Source organism: Paroedura picta, chromosome 1, assembly GCF_049243985.1.
Source record: "Paroedura picta isolate Pp20150507F chromosome 1, Ppicta_v3.0, whole genome shotgun sequence".
NCBI lineage: Eukaryota > Metazoa > Chordata > Lepidosauria > Squamata > Gekkonidae > Paroedura > Paroedura picta.
This window is the reverse complement of record NC_135369.1, coordinates 302590-327622: the sequence shown is the minus strand read 5'-3', so window position 1 is coordinate 327622 and position 25033 is coordinate 302590. Positions and strand designations below refer to the sequence as shown.

General features: G+C 57.4%; 3 protein-coding genes across 3 annotated transcripts in view; 2 read left to right on the top strand and 1 right to left on the bottom strand.

The window, feature by feature from the left end:
- The window catches only part of LOC143827844 (immunoglobulin superfamily member 8-like), a 166467-nt gene that overhangs the window by 85680 nt on the left and 55754 nt on the right, over nucleotides 1-25033 (top strand). The gene's annotated exons all lie outside the window — the stretch shown is intronic.
- Nucleotides 377-13167, top strand: LOC143827615 (SLAM family member 9-like). The gene is made up of 4 exons (XM_077317339.1): nucleotides 377-478; nucleotides 6253-6588; nucleotides 9740-10003; nucleotides 12511-13167. The coding sequence occupies exons 1-4, from the start codon at nucleotides 421-423 to the stop codon at nucleotides 12567-12569; spliced, it is 717 nt and encodes a 238-aa protein (XP_077173454.1). The 5' UTR covers nucleotides 377-420; the 3' UTR covers nucleotides 12570-13167.
- The window catches only part of LOC143827918 (sodium/potassium-transporting ATPase subunit alpha-2-like), a 24711-nt gene continuing 22511 nt past the window's right edge, over nucleotides 22834-25033 (bottom strand). Inside the window, exon 10 of the mRNA XM_077317987.1 lies at nucleotides 22834-22909. Coding sequence (XP_077174102.1) covers nucleotides 22834-22909 — 76 coding nt within the window. The remainder of the gene's footprint in view (nucleotides 22910-25033) is intronic.

Genomic DNA, 25033 nt, shown 5'->3' with positions numbered 1-25033 from the left:
GGACCAGCCACAGGGCAGAGAGGCCGAGGCCTTGCCCTGAAAAGACCCTCAGAAGAGCCCTGCTGGGTCAGGCCAGGGAGGGTCCCTCCAGTCCAGCCTCCCGTCTCACCCAGGGGCCAGCCAGTTCCTCTGCAGGGCCAGCCACAGGGCAGAGAGGCCGAGGCCTTCCCCTGAGAAGACCCTCAGAAGAGCCCTGCTGGGTCAGGCCAGGGAGGGTCCCTCCAGTCCAGCCTCCTGCCTCACCCAGGGGCCAGGCGGGGGGGGGGGGGCAAGGGCGCTCCAGCAGGCTGGCCGGTGTGGGACACGCCCCTGTGGGCGGCGGCCGGGCGGGGAGTACAAGAGGCGGCCGCGGGGCTGGGTGCGGCGGGCGTCGGGGCTGGGGGCGTCGGGGCCGTCTGTTGGGCCAGGTCTTCGGGCAGGATGTGGGGCTGCTGGAGGTGGGGCGCGTGGCTGTGGCTGGTGGCGCTGCAGGCGGGAGGTGAGTGGCTGCGGGGCCGGCCCTCCTGCTCGTGGTGGCGCGGGGCTCTCCTGCTGGGCTGCGTGGCTTCCCCGGGCGGAGCGTGTGCGCGGCAGGCGTGGCCCTCCCGGGCGGGGGAGTCGGGGCGGCTCCCGGGGCCGGCCGTGCCGCTGACCTGCCGCTGGGCTGGGCTGGGCTGCGGGCTCAGGGCCGGGGGAGGCGAGGGCAGAGGCGCGCGGCCGGGCGGGGGACGCGGAGAGGACCACCCCGGCATCCCCCCTGCAGGACTCCCCCCCCGCCCGTCCCCTCCCCTCCCGGGGGGCTGCCCTGGGTGCGTGGGGCCCGAGCAGCGGGACCAGCCAGCCAGTGGCGCCTTGGCGGCCTCCCGAGAGGGTCCCGCTGCTCTCGAGAGAAGGGCCGGGGGTGGGAGCCGCCAGGGTCGTGGGCAGCAGGAGAGGCGACGTCGAAGGGCCCAGCGGCTGTGCGAAGGCTGCGGAGCCTTTTCTTACCCCCCCTCCCCCCCCTCCCCTCCCCTGCGGACTTAGTTCCATTGGCCATGTTAGTTTCACTTCCCAATGAGAAAAGAGTGGGGAAGTTTCACTGCAAGGGGAAAAGTTACTTTTCTCAGTCCCCCTTCTCCGCCCCCGCCCCCCCGCATCAGATTTTTAAATCGGCGCAGCGAGGTTCGGTCTCCGGGCGGACGGGGGGCGGCGCGATGCATCAGCAGCAGCAGCAGCGTGGGGCGGCGTTAGAGCCGTCTCGGGTGCGGCAAAGGAAGCGTTGCTGGCGGCGGCGGGTGGCTGCGCGGGCTGCTCCCGGGTGCGCAGGCCGGCGTCGAGGCGCGAGGTTGGTGGGTGCGCTGAGGGGGGTCGAGTGCATGGCAGTGGGGGACGGATCGGTAGGCGATTTGCGGCTCCCGCGTCGTCAGGGAGGTGGGCAGCGATGTAGGCTCCGTCCCAATGGGCAGGGTCCCCCGGGGGGGGGGGGAGAGCAGGGACCTTTCTGAAGATGGAGTGGTGGGGCCGGAGGACTGAGCTCGCGGGCTGCCAGGGCTATCTGCAAGACGAGTCCCCCGCCCGTCAGGCATCCAAGGGTACTAAAAGAACTTGCAGATGTCATCTCTGAACCTCTGTCCATTGTTTTTGACACTTCTTGGAGGTGAGGTGTCAGACAATTGGAGGTGGGCAAATGTTGTCCCCATCTTCAGGAAAGGGAAAAAGGAAGATCTGGGTCATTATCGACCCATCAGCTTGTCATCTGTAGCTGGCAAAATTTTGGAACAAATCATCAAACAGTCAGTCCTTGAGCAGCTAGAATTGAGATATGTGATTTCTAAGACTCAGCACGGGTTTGGCAAGAACAAGTCATAGCAGACCAACCTTGTCTCTTTTTTCAAGAACGTGACAGCCTCGCTGGATCAGTGGACATAGTTTATCTGGATTTCAGTAAAGCTTTTGACAAGGTTCCACATTATATTCTTGTTGACAAGTTGGTAAAATGCAGTATGGATCCTAATTCTGTCGGGTGGATCGATAACTAGTTGACTGATGATACCAAAAGGGTGCTTGTTAATGGTTTAACATCCTCTTGGAGAAGAGTGACAAGTGGAGTGCTCCAGGTTTCTGTCCTGTTGTTCAACATATTTGTAATGATTTGGATGAGGGATTAGAGGAATTACTTGTTAAATTTGCAGATGATATTAAACTGGGAGGGGGAGCAAACACAACTGAAGACAGCTACAGATTACAGGATGATCTTGATAGGCTTGAGAAGTGGGCTAAACGGAATAAAATGAAGATCAATAGAAACAAATGTATAAGTTCTAAATTTAGGTAGAAAAAAACATGAATACCAATAAAGGATTTTGTTTATTTTATTTTATTTTAGACTTACATAGAATCATAGAGTTGGAAGGGGCCATACAGGCCATCTAGTCCAACCCCCTGCTCAACGCAGGATCAGCCCTAAGCATTCTAAATCATCCAAGAAAAGTGTGTATCCAACCTTTGCTTGAAGACTGCCAGTGAGGGGGAGCTCACCACCTCCTTAGGCAGCCTATTCCACTGCTGAACTACTCTGACTGTGAATTTTTTTTCCTGATATCTAGCCTATATCGTTGTACTTGTAGTTTAAACCCATTACTGCATGTCCTCTCCTCTGCAGCCAACGGAAACAGCATCCTGCCCTCCTCCAAATGACAACCTTTCAAATACTTAAAGAGGGCTATCATGTCCCCTCTCAACCTCCTTTTCTCCAGGCAGAACATTCCCCTCAACCTACCTTCATAGGGCTTGGTCCCTTGGCCCCAGATCATCCTCGTCACTCTCCTCTGTACCCTTTCAATTTTATCTACATCCTTCTTGAAGTGAGGCCTCCAGAACTGCACACAGTACTCCAGGTGTGGTCTGACCAGTGCCGTATACAATGGGACTATGACATCTTGTGATTTTGATGTGATACCCCTGTTTATACAGCCCAAAATGGCATTTGCCTTTTTTACCGCTGCATCACACTGCCTGATCATGTTTAGTTTACAATCCACAAGTACCCCAAGATCTCGTTCACACACAGTGCTACCTAGAAGCGTATCCCCCTTCCAGTAGGCATGCTTTTCATTTTTCTGACCCAGATGCAGAACTTTACACTTATCTTTATTAAATTGCATCTTGCCCATTTTTCCATTGTGTTCAGATCTCATTGAACTCTGTCTCTATCTTCTGGAGTATTTGCCAGTCCTCCCAATTTGGTGTCATCTGCAAACTTGATGAGTAGTCCCTCCACCCCCTCATCTAGATCATTAATAAATATGTTAAAAAGTACCGGGCCAAGCACCGAGCCCTGAGGTACCCCGCTACTCACCTCCCTGCAGTCTGATGAAACACCATTGACAACAACTCTTTGAGTGCGGTTCTCTAACCAATTCCCTATCCACCTAACTATCTGAAAATCCAGATTGCAGTCCTTCAACTTATCCATCAGAACATCATGGGGAACCTTATCAAAAGCTTTATTAAAATCCAAGTAAACGACATCAACCATATTTCCACGATCCAGCAAATCTGTTACTTGGTCAAAAAAGGAAACCAGGTTGGTCTGACAGGACCTGTTGGAGGCAAATCCATGCTGACTTCCTTGGATCACCAAATTGTTCTCCAGATGTTTGCAGATCGCTCCCTTTAATATCTGCTCCATTATCTTCCCCACAACAGAGGTCAGACTCACTGGTCTATAGTTTCCCGGGTCATCCTTCCTCCCTTTTTTGAAGATTGGAATAACATTTTCTCTCTTCCAGTCCTCCGGGACATCTCCAGTCCTTAAAGAGGTCCCGAAGATGATGGACAAGGGTTGTGCAAGTTCTCCGGAAAGTTCTTTGAGCACTCTCGGGTGCATTTCATCCGGCCCAGTGGATTTGAACTCATCCAGTGCAGCTAAATGCCTCTCAACAACCTCTTTGTCCATGTCAACCTGCCACCCAGACACTATCTCTTGGCTACTACCATCTCTAGATGTGCCTAAACCCTTTGACCTGTGGGAAAAAACAGATGTAAAATAGGCGCTGAGCCTTTCTGCTTTCTCTGCATCCTCCGTTAGAGTTTGTCCATCTGCACCCAACAGTGGGCCTATTGCCTCCTTCACTTTACGTTTGCTCCTCACATAACTGAAAAATCTTTTCTTGTTACAGTGGGCTTCCCTGGCCAATCCTAGCTCACTCTCAGCTTTGGCCTTTCTTATGATTGATCTACAGTGCCTAGTAACCTGTAGGTACTCTTCTTTAGAGTTCTGTCCTTCCCGAAAAGTATCTAGGAGTCTTAGTAGACCATACATTGAACATGAGTCAGCAGTGTGCCTCAGTGGCTAAGAAGGCAAATGGGATTTTGGGCTGTATCAAACAAGAGTATCGTGTCCAGATCACGGGAGGTGATGGTGCCGCTTTACTCTGCTCTGGTTCGGCCTCACTTGGAATCCTGGGTTCAGTTTTGGGCACCCCAGTTGAAGAGGGATGTTAACAAACTGGAATGTGTCCAGAGGAGGGCAACAAAGATTGTGAGGGGTTTGGAGACCAACATGTATGAGGAAAGGTAGGGGGAGCTTGGTCTGTTTAGCCTGGAGAGGAGACGACTGAGAGGGGATCTGATAACCATCTTCAAGTATTTAAAAGACTGCCATGTAGAGGATGGAGCAGAGTTGATTTCTCTTGCCCTGGAGTGAGCTTTCATCCAATGGGATGAAATTAATTCAAAAGAAATTCTGTCTAAACATCAGGAAGAAGTTCCTGACAGTTAGAGTGGTTTCTCAGTGGAACAGGCTTCCTCGGGAGGTGGTGGGTTCTCCATCTTTGGAGATTTTTAAGCAGAGGCTGGAGAGCCATCTGATGGAGAGGCTGATTCTGTGGAGGTTCAAGGGGGTGGCAGGTGACAGTGGATGAGCGAGAGGGTTGTGAGTGTCCTGCATAGTGCAGGAGGTTGGACTAGATGACCCAGGAGGTCCCTCCCAACTTTATGATTCTTTGTTTCTATGATTCTACTTAAACATTGATTTTAAAATTCTTGTTTGAATGTTTTTTATTTATCTACATTTTAAGCCACCACCACCATTATTATTATTATTATTATTATTATTATTATTATTATTATTATTTGATTTATTACCCACTGCTCCTAGCAAGCTGCTTCCTGGTGGGTTATAACATTTAAAATCCCACAATAAAATATAACCATCACCTCCTAAAACCATGACCAACTAACCCTCCCCCCACCCCTCTGTCCGACAACTCCCCCAATCCGACACCTCAAGGGAAAGGATGCAAGGGGAGGAGAGCCTGGCGTCCTGGCTGAACTGAGGAGGGGGCCTTGATCTTATGGCCACCCAGCCTCAACCAAATGCCCGTTGGCAGAGCTCCGTCTTGCAGGCCCTGTGGAACTGCACAGGCTCCGTCCGGGCCCTCAGTTCTTCTGGGAGCTCATTCCACCAGGTGGGGCCAGGACTGAAAAGGCCCCAGTCCTGGTCAGGGCCGAGCAAACCTCCCTTGGGCTGGGGACCTCCAACCGATTAGTACCCATAGAGCACAATCCACTGCAGTGGGCATAAGTCTACAGGCGGTCTCTCAGATATGTGGGTCCCAGAAGACTCTTAAAGGTCAAAACCAAAACCTGGAACTTGAACTAGGCTGCATTCCGCAGGGCCTGTAAGACGGAGCTCTTCCGCCAGGCATATGGTTGAGGTTGGTGCGCTGAGGAAGATCTAGACCCCCCCCTTGGGTTACTCTGTTGGCGGATTGAGTTCAGTAACCCCCCATCCACCTCCTGGGGGTGATATGGGGGGGTGGATTTGGTTGTGATCTCGCCGTTATATCTTGGATTTTTTGTATGGATTGCTGTGCATTCTATAAATTATTTGGATTGTGTTGGGGGGTAATTTTATTGGGGATCTTATGCACTTTTGTGACCCACCATGAGCCTTTTTGGGAGTGACGGATTAGAAATTTAATTAAAAAATAAAATAAAATAAATAAATAAATGAGGTGTGTCAATGAGGACCCTAGAAGGTCTATTCTGCACCAGCTGGAATTTCTGGTCAAGGACAAGGGTGGGCCCACATAGAGCTCCATTTTGGAGAAAGGCGGATAATAAATGCCTGGAATAAAATTAAATAAAGAAGGCTGAGCCACAGGGGAGGGCAGTATATAAATATAAGAAATAGATAAATAATATTTATTCAATTCATTTAATTCATTCCTCCACTGATGGGTTGTGAGCTCATCCCTGGTTCCTCCTCATGTTGGTTTATCTCCCCAGGACTCACCTCTGCCAAAGAGACCCCCACCCAGGATCTCACCTACCGAGTGGGGGACACGGCCACCCTCCTGCTGGAGATCCCGCCAGGGTCCAACATCTCCAACCTCCTTTGGAGGTCTTCCTCCAGGGGCTCCTCGGAGGCAGTGGCATCATGGCAGCCAGGGACCCCCCTGACCGTCCTGAACCCGGGATATTTGGGGAGAGTAGACTTCCTTGAAGAGAGGTGGGCCTTGGAAATCCGCAACCTGACCCTAGCCGACGGGGGGTGCTATGAAGTGGTGGAGCTCCAGGATCCCCTGGAAGTCACCCTGAAGCAATACAACCTGGTCGTGATCGGTAAGTTCCATTCTTCATTTCTTCATTTCTCTTCTTCACCCACCCCGACCGGCTCAGGGCAGAGTACACTGCTAGTCACAAACATAATTGGCCTAAAGGTCAAGGTCTCCCCTGTGCAAGCACCAGGTCATGCCTGACCCTTGGGGTGACGCCCTCCAGCGTTTTCATGGCAGACTCAATACGGGGTGGTTTGCCAGTGCCTTCCCCATAATTGGCCTAGGTAGCGTTAAAACCATAAAGCCTTTAAAACTGCTCTCAATGCAGACATTAAAATTTGACACACCTCAGGGCGATCCATGCAGTCCACTGCTGGGATCTTCAGGAGCCAGGAGAGCCCTGGCTGGGACCCTTGGCCCCAGAAGCTGCTCCACACAGGACAGGTCAGGCTGGTTCCCCAGCAGTCATCCACCCCCCCCCCCAACAGGGAACCCAGAAGATGGTGTTGCACCCCGTTGTTCTCCCTGCCGGCCTCCTGCCACGCTCTTCCGAGTAAACGGCCCCCACAGCCCCAGTGGGGACACTCAGGGCACTCTGGAAATTTCTCAGGGCTGCTTCTTTTCTATGCCGTAGAGTCAGAAGGGACCCTGGAGGTCATTCAATCCACCCCCTGCTCAGTGCACCTCCTCAAGAATCCAGGAGAAGGATCTGTCCAGCCGCTGCTTGAAGACGGCCAGTAAGGGGGAGCTCCCCACCTCCTTAGGCAGCCCCTTCCCCTGCTGAACTGGACTCCTAGAATCCTAGAGTGGGAAGGGTCCATAGAGGCCATCTAGTCCCACCCCCTGCTCAGGGCAGGATCAGCCTCAAGCATCCCGGAGAAGGATCTGTCCAGCCGCTGCCTGAAGACAGCCAGTGAGGGGGAGCTCCCCACCTCCTTAGGCAGCCCCTTCCACTGCTGAACTAGACTCCTAGAATCCTAGAGTGGGAAGGGGCCATGCAGGCCATCCAGTCCCACCCCCTGCTCAGTGCAGGATCAGCCTCCAGCATCCAGGAGAAGGATCTGTCCAGCCGCTGTTTGGAGACGGCCAGTGAGGGGGAGCTCCCCACCCCCTTAGGCAGCCCCTTCCACTGCTGAACTAGACTCCTAGAATCCTAGAGTGGGAAGGGGCCATGCAGGCCATCTAGTCCCACCCCCTGCTCATTGCAGGATCAGCCTCCAGCATCCAGGAGAAGGATCTGTCCAGCCGCTGCTTGAAGACGGCCAGTGAGGGGGAGCTCCCCACCTCCTTAGGCACCCCCTTCCACTGCTGAACTAGACTCCCAGAATCCTAGAGTGGGAAGGGGCCATGCAGGCCATCTAGTCCCACCCCCTGCTCAGTGCAGGATCAGCCTCCAGCATCCAGGAGAAGGATCTGTCCAGCCGCTGCTTGAAGACGGCCAGTGAGGGGGAGCTCCCCACCTCCTTAAGCAGCCCATCCCACTGCTGAACTAGACTCATAGTGTTGGAAGACATCCAGGCTATCTGTATCTGGAGATTTTTGGTGTAGGGATGTCTCACCTGGGCATGGAATTCGGGGTCACTGTGGCTGGGCAGGTATTTATGAGTTCCTGCCCATGAGGTCCCTTCCAATTCTAGGATTCTGTGAGCTTCCTCTGCAGAGTCTTCCTTAGGGGTCTCGCGACCAAGTGCTGACCCTGCTTAGAGTCTGAGGTCTGCAGAGGCCAGGCTGTCCCCCGCGGCCTTCCATCGTTCCAGAATCCAGCCCCCCCCCCACACACAGACACACCTGCACATCTGCCACAGAAGGGAGCTCAGGCTGCAGACGAAGCCACTCCAGCAACCTGGCAGGAGCAGCAGAACCTTCCTGCCGTGTATCCCTGCAGGGAGAGTGGGCCCGTGGGGGCAGGGGGTCTGGGCACCCACTGGACATTTCCTCGGCACCGAGGCTGCTCAGCTTGCTAGAAACAGGCCTGAGGCCTGAGCAGAAATGGTCCCAGACTCCAGAGGGGAGCTCCGGGGAGTGGAGCAATGACCCAGACCTGTCCTGGTTGTCCTGCAGCCACTGAGCCCCTGCTGGGCAAGGCGGTCAGAGATGCACAGAGCTGGAAGGGATCTCCGGGGTCATTGCAGGGCACCATGGGCACAATGCAGGAAATTCACAACTCCCCCCTCCCCCCCCCCACACCTGACACTGCCCCAATGACCTCCAGGATCCCCCAGCCTCCCTGCCTGCCTGGAGGAAGACGCCTTCTTGATGGGGGGGGGGGTCCATCCTGCAGGTGGTCGAGGAGCCGAAGACGCTGATGGGGAGGCTCCGCTTCAAAGCCCTTAATTTGGGAGGGCCACCGCAGCCTCTCTGTCGGCCTCTTTGGCTTCCCGGCTTCTTCGCATCCTTGTTCCTGTTTGCTGCTGCACCTGCCATGGCCCCTGGAGGTCTCCGGCCATGCAGGTGACCGAGAGCACTTCCCCGGGAGAAAAGGGCTGCTCTGGAGGGGGGAGCCTCCTCTCCACCAGCCTCATCCTCCCTAGTCCCCACCCCCAAATCCCCCCGTCTTTCCTGACCCCGAAGTGGGGACAGGCCTTTCCCTGGTACGGGACAAGGGGCCACCAGAGCCAAGCCCGGGCTGAGCCCTTCCTGACCTCCCCCACTCATCGGCCACGATCCGGGCGCCTGCCTGGGGGGCCCCCCGGCCTCTGCTTCCAAGCCTCCCCCTCCCAAGGGAGAGCTAAGAGGGTAGCCGTGCCGGTGTGAAGCAGCAGGACACCTGGGCCCCCGGGACACCCGCCCTCATGCCCTTCAGCCCCTCCGCAGTGGGGCCCCCCCCGGGCTCTCCTTCCTGTGCAGGGGGAGGGGCGGAGTGTTCCTCCCCCTTCTGCCCATTCCACAATGTAATGTTTACTCCCCCCCCTGCCCTTTCCCCAAAGCACGCATGAGTCCCACAGGGGATGAGGAGACATGCTACCCCAATGGGCGGCACCCCATAAAACGGAGCCCTGTCGGGCCCAAACGGCTACCCCCCCCCAAAACCCCCACCCCACCCCGCGGCAGCAGGCGGGTTTCCAGAGGCATCTGAAGCACAACGGAGGAGACCGAGCAAGGGGGCTGAGGGGCTCCCACTCCACAGATCAGTTTGTGGGAGGGGGGGTGAGGGAATTTCCTACGGTGCCTTTCTGCATCTTGTTGGTGTCCCCCCCCCCCCCTTCTCTGCACAGACATCACAACCACGAGGATGGTGTCGGGCAATGGCAGCTGCAGCTTCTCCCTGGAGTGCAACGCAGGTGCTGGGACGAGGGACCGTGTGGAGTACAGCTGGGGGCCCGGACTGAAGGGCCCCGTCCTCCCCGTCACCCTGCACCCTGGAGACAAGGAAAAGTCCTTCACCTGCACGGCAACAGCACTCGGCACAAGGCACTCCCTCCAAGTCTCCCCCTACGAGGAGGCCTGCTCTTCCTCCTCTTCGGCAACCCAGGCTGCAGGTGAGGAACCCCTCCCCCCCCAGAAGAAAGGGCCCAGCCGATCCCAAGGGTCGGAGACCCTCACACCAGGGCAGACCAGCCAGGGGGGGGGATTGGTCCTCCCGAGAGCTCAACGGAGCCTTCCCTTCCCCATCACCCTCCTTGGAGATAGTTTCATGAATGTGCCAGGATGCCCACCGGCAGCTGCCCATGCTTGAAAAAGGAAGTGAAGCCAAAGGATGGAGCATGTTGGAGTCCCTCCAGTCCAGCCTCCCGTCTCACCCAGGGGCCAGCCAGTTCCTCTGCAGGGCCAGCCACAGGGCAGAGAGCCCGAGGCCTTCCCCTGAGAAGACCCTCAGAAGAGCCCTGCTGGGTCAGGCCAGGGAGGGTCCCTCCAGTCCAGCCTCCCGTCTCCCCCAGGGGCCAGCCAGTTCCTCTGCAGGGCCAGCCACAGGGCAGAGAGGCCGAGGCCTTCCCCTGAGAAGACCCTCAGAAGAGCCCTGCTGGGTCAGGCCAGGGAGGGTCCCTCCAGTCCAGCCTCCCGTCTCACCCAGGGGCCAGCCAGTTCCTCTGCAGGGCCAGCCACAGGGCAGAGAGGCCAAGGCCTTCCCCTGAGAAGACCCTCAGAAGAGCCCTGCTGGGTCAGGCCAGGGAGGGTCCCTCCAGTCCAGCCTCCCGTCTCACCCAGGGGCCAGCCAGTTCCTCTGCAGGGCCAGCCACAGGGCAGAGAGGCCAAGGCCTTCCCCTGAGAAGACCCTCAGAAGAGCCCTGCTGGGTCAGGCCAGGGAGGGTCCCTCCAGTCCAGCCTCCCGTCTCACCCAGGGGCCAGCCAGTTCCTCTGCAGGGCCAGCCACAGGGCAGAGAGGTCGAGGCCTTCCCCTGAGAAGACCCTCAGGAGAGCCATGCTGGGTCAGGCCAGGGAGGGTCCCTCCAGCCCAGCCTCCCGTCTCACCCAGGGGCCAGCCAGTTCCCCTGCAGGGCCAGCCACAGGGCAGAGAGGCCGAGGCCTTCCCCTGAGAAGACCCTCAGAAGAGCCCTGCTGGGTCAGGCCAGGGAGGTCCCTCCAGTCCACCCTCCCGTCTCACCCAGGGGCCAGCCAGTTCCTCTGCAGGGCCAGCCACAGGGCAGAGAGGCCGAGGCCTTCCCCTGAGAAGACCCTCAGAAGAGCCCTGCTGGGTCAGGCCAGGGAGGGTCCCTCCAGTCCAGCCTCCCGTCTCACCCAGGGGCCAGCCAGTTCCCCTGCAGGGCCAGCCACAGGGCAGAGAGGCCGAGGCCTTCCCCTGAGAAGACCCTCAGAAGAGCCCTGCTGGGTCAGGCCAGGGAGGGTCCCTCCAGTCCAGCCTCCCGTCTCACCCAGGGGCCAGCCAGTTCCCCTGCAGGGCCAGCCACAGGGCAGAGAGGCCGAGGCCTTCCCCTGAGAAGACCCTCAGAAGAGCCCTGCTGGGTCAGGCCAGGGAGGGTCCCTCCAGTCCAGCCTCCCGTCTCACCCAGGGGCCAGCCAGTTCCCCTGCAGGGCCAGCCACAGGGCAGAGAGGCCGAGGCCTTCCCCTGAGAAGACCCTCGGAAGAACCCTGCTGGGTCAGGCCGGGGAGGGTCCCTCCAGTCCAGCCTCCCGTCTCACCCAGGGGCCAGCCAGTTCCTCTGCAGGGCCAGCCACAGGGCAGAGAAGCCGAGGCCTTCCCCTGAGAAGACCCTCAGAAGAGCCCTGCTGGGTCAGGCCAGGGAGGGTCTCTCCAGTCCAGCCTCCCGTCTCACCCAGGGGCCAGCCAGTTCCTCTGCAGGGCCAGCCACAGGGCAGAGAAGCCGAGGCCTTCCCCTGAGAAGACCCTCAGAAGAGCCCTGCTGGGTCAGGCCAGGGAGGGTCTCTCCAGTCCAGCCTCCCGTCTCCCCCAGGGGCCAGCCAGTTCCTCTGCAGGGCCAGCCACAGGGCAGAGAAGCCGAGGCCTTCCCCTGAGAAGACCCTCAGAAGAGCCCTGCTGGGTCAGGCCAGGGAGGGTCCCTCCGGTCCAGCCTCCCATCTCCCCCAGGGGCCAGCCAGCTCCTCAGGACTAGACCCTGGAGCCACAGAAGGCAATGCCCATTGCTATGCTGCAGGGTGTCCCACGTATTAGCAGTGCCTTCAGTACAGCACTACCTGAACTGTGCAGGTCTCAGGTGGGAGAGGGTGAGAAAGGCCGCCCTGCCAGGCCTGATTGGCCAAAACTCTAGCCTATTACAGCGCCCTCCTTGATGGAACCTGGAGGGCTCCCAGCCCCAGATGAGAGAGACCCCTTGCCCTGCAGTGCAGCTGCATTTACCGTTATGATTACTTGGTGTCATGAGATCCCCACAGAAGTCCCCCGGCTAAGGTTGTCAGCCTCCAGGGGGGCCCTGGAGATCTCCTGGAGTCCCAGCTTTCCTCCAGGTGACCAAGCGCAGTTCCTGGGGAGAAAGCGGGCTGGCCGGGGCAGGGGCAGGGGTGGGGGCGGGGTGGGGTCGTGGGCTCCGTCCCGCTGATGCTGCCCCCCTGCCGCCTTCTCTCTCCGCAGGGCTCCTCCTCGCCCGCCTGCTGGGGCCGCTGCTGCTGCTGCTGCTGCTGGTGCAGTGACCGGGACGAGGCCGTCCCCGTCGGAAGGGAGCCCGGCCGGCCCTCCAACTGGCCGCAGAAGATAGCCAGCCCCAGCCGCAGCCCTCCTCTCCTGGGCGAGCCTCCACCTCTGGCAAGGGGCAGACAGCCCCACGGGCCGGGGGGTGGGGTGGGGCAGCCTTGTCGGCAGGGACCGGCAGCCGCCAGCCCACCTGCGGGAAGATTGCAGCGCCCCAAGCGGTGGGGGAGGGGGGACGATGCTCTGCAGTATCCGGGCTGTCCGGCAGGTGGCGCCGAGAGGCCGCGCAGAGCCTGGCCGGATTTCGGGGCGCTTTGGAGAAGGACGGATACACTTGCTCAAAATGGACTTCTCCTCTCCGCTCCGTTTGCATCGATCCGCTTACTCCGAGAGAATCGCTTGGATTTCATTTTTTTCTTTTTTAAAAATCTCACTGGGTGCTGCCTAGATTCTCTCCTGCATCTCCTGCCCCTTCGGGACTGGGCCGCTCCGCGTGGGGAAGCCCCAGGACGGGCCTTGTGGGCCTCGCCAGGCGTGTGATTTCTGCGGCTGGCGTGCTCTGGACCGCGTGAGCCGCGCACAATAAACGGTACTATCAGCTGGCCGTTTCCGCTTTGTGGACCCCTGAGCTGGAGGGCTGAGCTAGAGGTGCCAAGCAGGGTTCTAGCTGCCCCCCAAACAGCCATGTGCTTCACAGCCCCCGGTCGTGGGACCCCAGCCCTGCAAACTAAGCGAGCGCCTCTGGGCCTGCGGAGATTCTTCTGTTGCATAGTCTTGTTGGGCCTTTGACCTGGGGGAGCTGTTGCCTCAACAGGCCCTCACCCTGAGGACAGTCAGGAGCTGTTGGTTTGCCCAGCTGCATGGCGTCCATCCTTGCAAACCCACAATTTACGAACATCATAATAATGAGAGCAACAAGAACAAGAATAATCTGCAGCAGGGACTCCGGGAAGCGCCTCCCCCGGCCCCAAATAGGGCTAGTCCTGAAGCTGCTCCTGGCCTCGGAGGCTCTTTTCTCCTGCTGCAGACAGCCTCCCCCGGCCACCCCTCCGGATCTGTCTACCTGAGCCCAACTCTACACCTGGATCACCCTGTTCTCAACAGTGAAAACTTCCTTTGCCAACTAACAGGCCAAAATACTGGGCTAAAATGAATTTCAATAGGGAAAATTAAATGCATCCCTATGGGATGGGTGAGACATATCTTGAAGGGCTGCCATATAGAGGATGGAGCAGAGTTGTTTTCTGTTGCCCCAGAGGGTCGGGTTGAAATTAATGTAAAAGGATTTTCAGCTAAACACCCAGACGTTCCTGACAGAACTGTTCCCCAGTAGAACTAGCTTCCTCTGGAGGGGGTGGGTTCTTCTTCTTTAGAAGTTTTTAAGCAGAGGCTAGAGAGTCATCTGGCAGAAATGCTGATTTTATGAAGTTGGGCAGATGGTGAGTGGGGAGGGGAGGAAGGGATGGGCCAGGGTTTGTCCCTTGTGGCCCTTCCTTGCAGACCCTGAGGATTGCTCATACCCACTGTGGGATGGGAGGGGAATTCCCTCCAGCCCAGGTTGGATTCCGGAGATATTCTTGGTGGAGAGATCACTTGGGCATGAAATTGGGGTCACTGTGGGTTGGCAGGTAGTTGTGAGTTCCTGCATTGTGCAGGGGTTAGACTGGTTGACCCTGTTGGTCCCTTCCAAATCTAGGATCTATGATTCTAATTCATCAGTCCAAGGATTTCTCTGGGCCAGCCAAGTACTGCAGACCCAATCCAAGAATCCGATGTAGACACAGTATGTGATCTCTCCCCCACCAACCCAGAGTGAACAGGACCTTGGAGCCCTCTGCTCCTGTTGCCAGACCCCAGAAGACCTGATGACCCTCAAGAGCCTTGCTGGGTCAGGCCAGGGAGGGTCCCTCCAGTCCAGCCTCCCGTCTCACCCAGGGGCCAGCCAGTTCCTCTGCAGGGCCAGCCACAGGGCAGAGAGGCCGAGGCCTTCCCCTGAGGTTGCCTCTTGGCTCTGGGATCCAGAGGTAGACTGCCCCTGAGCACCGAGGTTCCCTTTAGTCACCATGGCTAGGAGCCTCCAATGGACATCTCCATGGTGCTTCTCTTTTTAAACCATCTGTGGCCATCACGGCCTCTTCTAGCAGCGAATTCCGCATTTTAACCACTCGCTGGATATTTCTTTTTGTCCGTCCTGGAGCTACCTCCCGTCAGCTTCACTGGATGCCCTCATGTTCTCGTCTTTTGAGACACAAAGAAAGAAGGCTTTTTGGCCTCTCCTCCATGATTAATTTTATCAGCCTCTCCCCTTCTTTATCTTTTTCTAAACTGAAATTGCTTTCTCATCCCGTCCTCCCGCAATCCACGGACGAGCCCTTCTCAACCTGGACTGGCGACGCTGGTCAGGATCCTCCGTGGAGTTCCTTTCTGCAGTTCAGAGCAGCCCCGCGGGGTTGGAGAGAGGAGCTGTCAGCGAGCGTCATGGCTGAGTGGGGATTCGAACCCGGGTCTGACAGGCTCCCCGCTCCACTGCTCTGGGCCGGCCAGGGGGCCCGCCCCACCCCCGCCCTGCCTGCTCAGGGTCTTTTGGGCTTGGACGCTGCTTCTCAGGGGGCCGTGCTGGGAAGCAAAGAGTCCGTGGAGAAACTGCAGCATCCAGGAAGGAGCGGCCGCCTCCCCTTGAGGGAAAGAGCCCCTTGCTGAGCTGCTGTCTGCGGGAGAGCTGCCTGCTTCTGGCCACGGCAAGATGGAGATGGAGGACGTCTCTCCCTCTCTAGCTGGGAGCCGGGAAAGCCGAAGCCAGCCGGGAAGGAGACCTCTGAGGTGCCCCCTCCCCTGCCCTCCACTGCCGCCGCAAACTGGCCGGACACAGGCCCCCCATCCGCACAACGCCAGCCGAGGACCCCCAGAGTGCACAGACAGCCCCCCACCCCCTCTGCCCAGTCTGCGGCAGCTCTGCCCTCGGATCGAGAGGCCTGGGTCGTGGGTCCAGCCAAGGTCCGAGTCCGGCGGCTCCTGTCAAACCACGGCCGAGGGATTCTGGGCAGAAGACAGTGCTGTGCGGGCCGATGGAGGGAGGAGGCCGCTGGCCTTGGCGGTGCCTGACCAGGCCCAAGCTTCGTTCTGCGTCCTTTGCCCCCCCCACACCCTCCCCCATAGTGGGCCACACACCTGGGGCCTCCCTCCCTCGGGAGAGAAGCGCAGCCCCCATGAACGGAGGGGCAGGGGCCCTGTCTGGATGGGGTGCGTGGGGCCAAAACAGCTGGAATCCAGCTGTCCTGTCAGTCTTGGCGGGAAGGGTGAGGGGGGTCCAGTTCTGATTTGGGGGTGCCTGGAGGTTGGGGATTGGGGCCCGCGGAGGGCGGGGCTGGCGGGGGGGGCACCCCAGTGGGTTGCGATGCTCTGAGGCCCCCCCTCCAAAGCAGCTGCTTTTCTCCTGGGGGAGCGGAGGAAAAGAGCAAAAGTGTTCTCTGATCCTGGAGGTGCCCAAACAGCCCCGCCAGCCAGGTGGGGTTTAGCCTGCCCAGCAGGGGAAGCCAGTCCTGAGGTGAGGCGATAAGGGCCAGGATGAGGCTTTGAAATGCAAGCAGGAGACGGGAGGGGCTCTGCCTCGAGGGCTGCAGAGATGCCACAACTCAGCAGGAGATCCAGGAGCATAAGAGCATTAAACAACCTTAAAGGAAGAAGACCACTCTGAGCTCAGGACACATGCGTGCGGAGGCCCCTCCCCTGCCCGGTAATTAGGTCTCCCCCAGGGCCTTCCCAGTAGGTGGTCTGGACTGCCCCTTTCGGAGGGCACCAAATGGGCAGTGGGGAGGGGCTCTCGCTATTACAATTTAGGAAACAGACCCCCGTACCAGGAAGACCCAATAAGGCTACCTACCCACCTTGGGGTGTGCACCTGAACCCCTTTGCGACCAGTACACAGAACCCTGTCCCATGAACATTCGATAAGATTACCCACCCACCCTCCCATGTGCACATGAACCCCACTGGGACAAGTACACAGACCACCCACCCAAGAGTATTCCTTTACCCAGACTGCCTCCCAAATATTATATGTATACCCAGACTGCCTCCCTTGCCCAGCAACTGGGGCTCCCCTAGTGCCTTCCCAGTAAGTGGGCCTGGACGCCCCTTTCGGAGGGCACCAAATGGGCGGTGGATCTCTATCAAATCCGTTACACCGACCCCCTTCTCAAGAAGATTCAGTAAGACTACCCCTGCCATGTGCACCTGAATCCCATTGTGACAAGTACAAAGAAGACCACTCCAAAGAGTATTTAAGGACATGCAGACTGACACCCAAGTACGTATTTGAAAGGCTGTCACTTGGAGGAGGGCAGGATGCTGTTTCCGTTGGCTGCAGAGGAGAGGACACGCAGTAATGGGTTTAAACTACAAGTACAACGATATAGGCTAGATATCAGGGAAAAAATGTTCACAGTCAGAGTAGTTCAGCAGTGGAATAGGCTGCCTAGGGAGGTGGTGAGCTCCCCCTCACTGGCAGTCTTCAAGCAAAGGCTGGATACACACTTTTCTTGGATGCTTTAGGATGCTTTCGGCTGATCCTGCATTGAGCAGGGGGTTGGACTAGATGGCCTGTATGGCCCCACGGTATATAAATATAATAAATAAATAAATAGAGTCTCCTTGCTTGGAAGTTTAGGAGGAGACTGGATGAGCTCCTGTCAGGGGGGGAGGTGGTTTCTAAGTTCCTGAGAAGATATGTGGGGGGTGGGGGAGGAAGGGAAAGGTGTTAAAGCCACTTTGGGACTCCTTTGGGTAGTGAAAAGGGCATTAAAACTTCCTCCTCCACCAACCTGGCGGTGCCCTGAGGGGAGCCATCTTCCCCACAAAAGCCACGCAGGTAGGGGTGGGGGTGGGGGGTGGGGGGCGGGGGTCTTCTCCATCCCTCCCCCTTGGGGTGACCAGGCCGTGGCTCTCACTGGGCCACCATCTCTCCTCAAATTCACGGTTCTGGATTGGGGGGGGGAGGCTATGATTCAGGAGATCATAAAACATCCCTTCGTTTATCATAAGTGAATTATTTACGGGCGACCCAGGCTAAACGCCCGAGTGCCATAAATTATGGAGCGACAAATCTGCCGAGATGTTCCCATAAATAAGTCATCCGGTGCCGTCTTCATGTGCCCACTCCGTCACTCTCTCCAGCGCCCCTCTCAGTGCCCTCCTGGGAGCAGCATTCCTGGCCCACAAATCCGGAGGAAATAAGTGGGGGGACGGCTCAGTTGGTGGGCCCCGGCCGGTGGGCTAAGGGGGGCTAGGGGGAGAGCCAGCCCCTCCCTTCCCCTCCAGGGAAAGTGGCCACGGGGTGTGGGCCCAGCGTTGCCCAGTAGGTTGCCAACTGCCTGGTGGGACCTGGAGACCATATCCAAGCTTACATCCTATCTGCAGACTCCTGAAATGCGTTCCCCTGGGGGGGGGAGAAGGGCTGCTACAGGGGGTGGCCTCTGGGGCATGGTGCCCCTCCTTCTCCAGACCCCTTACATCCAATCTGCAGACTACTGAAATGAGTTCCCCTGGGGGGGGGAGGGCTGCTACAGGGGGTGGCCTCTGGGGCATGGTGCCCCTCCTTCTCCAGACCCCTCCCTCCCCAGCCTCCCCCCCAAACCCTGGGCCCACAAGTCCAGCCAAGCTCAGGACCCACAAGACTGCAGAAGGAACCGTCTCCTCCTGCCCCCCTCCCTCCCCAGAGGCCTTCCCTGAGGGCCACAGGCTGCCCACGCCACCACTTTCCTTCACGTGATCTCCAGCGGTTTCCTTCGGTACATTTGCTGCCTTGCAGGCTACACCTGTTGAACAGTGAGGCAGCGAGCGCGGCCTGCACAACCCTGATTGGGAGGATTCTGTCCGTCAGAATGCATGGAGGGGCAGGTCTCACTGGAGAGGGAGACCTGAAAAGAGCCTTGGACCCTGGGGAGGCGGCTCTCCCAGCGCGGGAGCTGGCCCCAGGTACACTCTGGGAAGGCCCCTCTGTGGGGCAGCCCCAAGAAGCATCTGCCCCACAGTTCAGGGTGTGCAGAGGAAGAGGCGGCTGCCTCCTTGCAAGGCCTGGCTCTTTTCTCTCCTCTCCTTTCTGCCTTTGCTTTCTTTCATTGAATCCTAGAGTGGGAAGGTACCTCCGGGGCCATCTAGTCCAACCCCCCGCAGAATGCTGGCATTTCCCCTGCCCTGGAGCCCCAGGAGAGCTGCCTCCCTCCCGGTGAGGGCAGCGTTTTCTTCAGGAATGGTTGGCAACCAACCGCCTTCCTCAAAGGACTGTGGGAAGCCCAATTTGTGCTGCCCGCATTCCCTATTTGGGGGGGAGGGGTCTGCTCCAAATCAAACATCCCTTCCGAATGACGCGTTTATTCCCAAGGAAAGAGGCGGGACGATCAGGGGGGCTTCTGATGAAGAGGAAGAAAGCGGAGAGCTCCCGTTGGGGAGGAAACGGTGCAGAGGGACTGTTCCCCATCCCAATGATGCCTCGGCAAGGAGGACTTTGTGGGGAAACCTCTCCCTCCCCCCCCCCACAGACTTCTTTCTGACCCTCCTCCGCAGGGCAGCTCTGGCCCAGGCATGCTGGCGACTCCAAGGCAGGTGGAGCATGGCCTGCAGGGGCCAGAGGGGAAGTTAGCATGGCTGGCACTTCTGGCCATTCTTCAAAGCTCAGCTGCCACCCTCCCCCGCTGGAGGTGCCGAATCCCACCTGTACGGAACGGAACGGCATTCTGCATAGGAAAGGGGGCATGCAGGGCTTCAGGTTGCCAACTCTGGGCAGGGAAATACCTGGAGGTTTGGGAGGGGTCTTCTGCCAGAGTCCACCCACAAAGGGGGTCTGTTGGCTGCTGTTTGAGAGAGCCAGCTTGGTGTAGTGGTTAGGGGCACAGACTCCTAATTGTTGAGCCGGGCGGGATCCCCCCTTCCTCCTCCTCCACATGCATCCTTCAGGTAGAGAAAGGCGGCAACGAAGAACCAACTCTTCTTTTCTCCAAGGGGAACGGATATCTGCAGCCAGGAGACCAGTCATAGTTCAGGGGATCTCCAGCCAATATCTGGAGTCTGGCAACCACCGTGTTCCGTGCGAAAGGGGCTGACAGTTGACAGCTGGGGAGAGTCGTCATCTGCCCAGGGCCCAAAGGAGCCCAAAGCCCTCTGATGAGAATGTCTGTCTCTTCCCCAGTGCAAGCCACACACACAAATGCACACACACAAACAAACAAACACACACACAGACATGTTTCTTGCAAATCCTCTCTGATTCTGCCCTGCTCTCCAGCTCTTCTGTTGCTCTAATGTTGGGGAGCATCAGGTAATAAATCATCATCCTCATCATCATCCTCATCATCATTGTTGGGATTCTGGGGAGGGGCAGCCTACTGACTCTCCCAGCCCCAGCAGGACCCAGAGAGTGCAGGCCCCGCGTGAAGGGCCCTGTTGGGTCCATAGACCTGCCGAGACCAGAGCTGGAAGTCCAAGTCAGCATCGTCATCCTGCAACAACAACTGGCCAGCACGTGGTTGGATCTGTCTGCTGGATCAGGGGAGACTGACCTATAGCACAGGCTGGCAGGGAGATCTTTCGCTCTGCCCTTGTATGTAAGCATACATTGTGCCATCCTTTTCCAGGGTCTCGGGCAGAGAAAGGTCTTCCCCATCCCCTCCTGCCTGGTCCTTTCAGCTGGAGATGCTGCCTGGGATTGAACCGGGGACCTCCTGCCTGCCCAGCAGAGGCTCTGCCCCTGAGCTCTGGCCCCTCCCCAGGGCTCTCCAGGGTCTCAGGCAGAGAAAGGTCTTCCCCATCCCCTCCTGCCTGGTCCTTTCAGCTGGAGGTGCTGCCTGGGATTGAACCGGGGACCTCCTGCCTGCCCAGCAGAGGCTCTGCCCCTGAGCTCTGGCCCTTCCCCAGGGCTCCCCAGGGTCTCAGGCAGAGAAAGGTCTTCCCCATCCCCTCCTGCCTGGTCCTTTCAGCTGGAGGTGCTGCCTGGGATTGAACCGGGGACCTCCTGCCTGCCCAGCAGAGGCTCTGCCCCTGAGCTCTGGCCCTTCCCCAGGGCTCTCCAGGGTCTCAGGCAGAGAAAGGTCTTCCCCATCCCCTCCTGCCTGGTCCTTTCAGCTGGAGATGCTGCCTGGGATTGAACCGGGGACCTCCTGCCTGCCCAGCAGAGGCTCTGCCCCTGAGCTCTGGCCCCTCCCCAGGGCTCTCCAGGGTCTCAGGCAGAGAAAGGTCTTCCCCATCCCCTCCTGCCTGGTCCTTTCAGCTGGAGATGCTGCCTGGGATTGAACCGGGGACCTCCTGCCTGCCCAGCAGAGGCTCTGCCCCTGAGCTCTGGCCCCTCCCCAGGGCTCTCCAGGGTCTCAGGCAGAGAAAGGTCTTCCCCATCCCCTCCTGCCTGGTCCTTTCAGCTGGAGATGCTGCCTGGGATTGAACCGGGGACCTCCTGCCTGCCAAGCAGAGGCTCTGCCCCTGAGCTCTGGCCCCTCCCCAGGGCTCTCCAGGGTCTCAGGCAGAGAAAGGTCTTCCCCATCCCCTCCTGCCTGGTCCTTTCAGCTGGAGATGCTGCCTGGGATTGAACCGGGGACCTCCTGCCTGCCCAGCAGAGGATCTGCCCCTGAGCTCTGGCCCCTCCCCAGGGCTCTCCAGGGTCTCAGGCAGAGAAAGGTCTTCCCCATCCCCTCCTGCCTGGTCCTTTCAGCTGGAGATGCTGCCTGGGATTGAACCGGGAACCTCCTGCCTGCCCAGCAGAGGATCTGCCCCTGAGCTCTGGCCCCTCCCCAGGGCTCTCCAGGGTCTCAGGCAGAGAAAGGTCTTCCCCATCCCCTCCTGCCTGGTCCTTTCAGCTGGAGATGCTGCCTGGGATTGAACCGGGAACCTCCTGCCTGCCCAGCAGAGGATCTGCCCCTCCACCCCAGGTAACTTCATTCTCTGCAATTGCTTTACATTATAGAAATATGAACAGGATGTATTTCTTTGACGTGGTTCCTTTTGCACCTGCTAATTCAAGACCCACGGAAGAATCTTTGCAGGGTCCCTGGAACCCGCATCCACCTTGTTCCCGGAATGTCGCCAGATGTTTCCCACGTTGCTCATGGTTGCCATAAGTGGCTTTTGTGTGTGAAATGAAATGGATCCATTGCCCTGCCTGTGCCAGCCACAGGGATGGGCAGGTGAGGACCCCAGTTCTTGCCAGGGACCCCAGCCTCAGGGCCCGCTGGGGAAGACCGACAAGGTCCGAGGCCTCCGTGGTGGACATTGGCCTGGCGTGGAGGGGCAGATCTCGCAGCAGCTCAGCGAATGGCAGGAGGCGGAGGGGCAGCAGGTCCTTGGGGTGCCCCTGAGGGTGAGCCCCTTCCCTCACCCACGGCAGGCCTGATCCACCGGGGGCCCACGGAGAAGGAGCGCGGCTGGTGCAGCTCAGCCACATTAGGCCTATTTGAAGGGAAGTGGGGGGGGCAATTATTTATTTAGAGGGAAACAGCGTGTTAACAAGGACGTGATCCCACTCCTCCATGACGGCGTGTCTGCCGTATTAGCACCTCTGTCAAGAGCCGAGCCTGCCAGGCAAACAAAGACACGTGACCAAGCTGTGGCACACTCCAGAGAGGGGAGCGTGTTCCTCCAGGAATTAGCATGTCAACAACAGCTGACGATGGCACTGCTACAAAACTGGGGGGGGGGGGCAGGGCATGCAGCCTCCCTGCAGAAACCTCCAGAAGCAGGGAAACTGGGCCTGCTGGGGCAGGGAACGGCCCCCGCTCTGCCGCTCTTGTGCCAGGAGAGGCCTGGGGGCCCCACCTTCACTGGCGCCATTTATGAGGTGGCTGAAGGAGAGGAAAGCCAAGCAGAGGGGAAGGATCCTGGCAGGTTGGGGGGTGGGCCTCCAGCTTCCCTGGGAGCCGCCCTGGGACCCCTCCTACCTCTTCTAACTCAGCTGGACAAGTTCTGTTCCAGCCTGGCAATGCCGGTTTCCACCAGCAGAGGGAGGAAGCGGATATCCCTTGCTCCCTCTACTGGCCCAGGCCAGGACAACAGGCAAAAGGAAGGCGACTAGATTTTTAAAATGGTAAAGCGGGACACCAGGCAGAGCATCCCATGAGGGGGGCGGGGGAGAAAGGGTTGCTGCACTACCACGCCACACCACCTGCTCCCCAGAGGCCACTTTGCTCCCAGACCTTGGCACGGGCTGGGGTGGGGGGCTGGGGCGTGTTGCTGCCAGTTTCCTTCCAGGCCACCGGTTGGAGCGCTGGTCCCAAGAGCCAGAAGACGTCACCCCCGACCCGTGGCTGCGGCTCGCACTTCTGCCATCCCGGTCGCTTCCTCCTCCCGCTGCTGTTTCCCGGGACTTTTAAATAACGGCCAGAGACGCGGGACATTTTTTGTAAAAGCAGGAGTGTCCCGCTAAAATCATGATATATGGTTACCTAGTCAAAGCCTAGACAGCATCCTAAAAAGCAGAGACATCACCCTGCCAACAAAAGTGCATCTAGTCAAGGCTATGGTCTTCCCGGTTGCAATGTATGGCTGCGAAAGTTGGACATAAGGAAGGCCGGAGCGTCAAAAAATTGAGGCTTTTGAACTCTGGTGCTGGAGTCCCTTGGACTGCAAGGGGAACAAATCGGTCAGTCCTAGAGATCAGCCCTGCCTTCATTTGTGGCATTCAAATTTGAACTCAGTACTCTAAGTAAGGTCTAACCAGAGCAACGTGGTAACTAGTACAAAAATGCAGCTGTAAGGGTCCTCACTCGAACCTCCTGGAGGGCCCATAAATAGCTGGTTCTTCGGCAGCTCCATTGGTTACCAGTTTGCTTCCGGATCAGGTTCAAGGTGCTAGTCACCCTGATGGAAGAAGAAGAAGAAGAAGAAGAAGAAGAAGAAGAAGAAGAAGAAGAAGAAGAAGAAGAAGAAGAAGAAGAAGAAGAAGAAGAAGAAGAAGAAGAAGAAGAAGAAGAAGAAGAAGAAGAAGAAGAAGAAGAAGAAGAAGAAGAAGAAGAAGAAGAAAGCAAAGGTTGGATACACACTTTTTTAGGATGCTAGGGCTAATCCTGCATTGAGCAGGGGGTTGGACTAGATGGCCTGTATGGACCCTTCCAACTCTAGGATTCTATGATTCTTCTATGATTCTAAGAAGAAGAAGAAGAGTTGGTTCTTAGATGCCACTTTTCTCTACCCGAAGGAGGCTCAAAGCGGCTTACAGTCGCCTTCCCCTTCCTCTCCCCACAACAGACACCCTGTGGGGTGGGGTGAGCTGAGAGAGCCCTGAGATCACTGCTTGGTCAGAACAGCTTTATCAGTGCCATGGTGAGCCCAAGGTCACCCAGCTGGCTGAATGTGGGGGGAGTGCAGAATCAAACCTGGCATGCCAGATTAGAAGTCCGCACTCCTAACCACTACACCAAAGTGACCTCCGTCGCCTGTTAGACCAAAGCAGGTGGGCACTGCTGATACTGCTAGACCTTTCAGCAGCGTTCGACACAGTCGATCATGAGCTTTTAGCTCACTGTCTCATTGATGCCAGAATACGAGGGACAGCCCTTCAATGGCTGATCTCCTTCCTCCGTGGACAGAGGGTTGCAATAGGAGAGAGAACATCAGACCGCTGACAGAGCTCTCCGAGTTCCACAGGGCATGTAAGACGGAGCTCTTCCTCCAGGTGTTTGGTTGAGGTCAGGGCAGTGACCAGAGTTGTGGATGGTGGATTCCCCTAGTTCCAATTTATAACAGCTACCCCCTCCCCTCGGGTCATCTTGCTAAATGACCATCAGCGGGGCCCATTGGCTGCACAGCGGGACGGGAGGGATCTGGGGCTGGACCGTTTCTGAAGTGAGCTGCCATCTATTCTGTGCTGTTGATGTTGTTGACGTTGCTGGGTTTTATGGGGATTTTATTGTATTTTATTGGTATTTTGTGAACCACCATGAGATGACCCCTTGTGAGTGGAGGAATATAAATTGTAAAAGAAAGAAAGAAAGAAAGAAAGAAAGAAAGAAAGAAAGAAAGAAAGAAGAAAGAAAGAAAGAAAGAAAGAAAGAAAGAAAGAAGAAGAAAGAAAGAAAGAAAGAAAGAAAGAAAGAAAGAAGAAGAAAGAAAGAAGAACTTCACCTCGTGTGATCTGGATTCTGCATTTTACCAACTTCACAATAAGGGGACCAGATTGTCCCACTTTTGGAGGGGCCTCTGGGGGCACCTGGCAAATTGTACTTATGTTGAAATTAAAATATATATATTACAAATACTATTCTTGCGTTCTATGCATTCTATGAAACTTTTTGTTGCTCCATATAGACCAAATTTTTAATCAAGGACCCCCCCCCGGTCAATGTTGTCCCGCTTTACCAATGTAAAGGAGGACGAGGAGGAGCCGTGGCCCGGTACCGACTGATCCAAGGACCGGTCCCGGTCCCCGGACTGGGGGTTGGGGACCACTGTCCTAGACCACATTACAAAGTTCTCAGAGGGACGGGACCGA

Coding starts and splice junctions, on each gene's coding strand:
- LOC143827615 (XM_077317339.1), top strand. CDS start 421: ATGTGGGGCTGCTGGAGGTGGGGCGCGTGGCTGTGGCTGGTGGCGCTG. Junction 479..6,252: donor GGTGGCGCTGCAGGCGGGAG/GTGAGTGGCTGC, acceptor TTATCTCCCCAG/GACTCACCTCTGCCAAAGAG. Junction 6,589..9,739: donor ATACAACCTGGTCGTGATCG/GTAAGTTCCATT, acceptor TTCTCTGCACAG/ACATCACAACCACGAGGATG.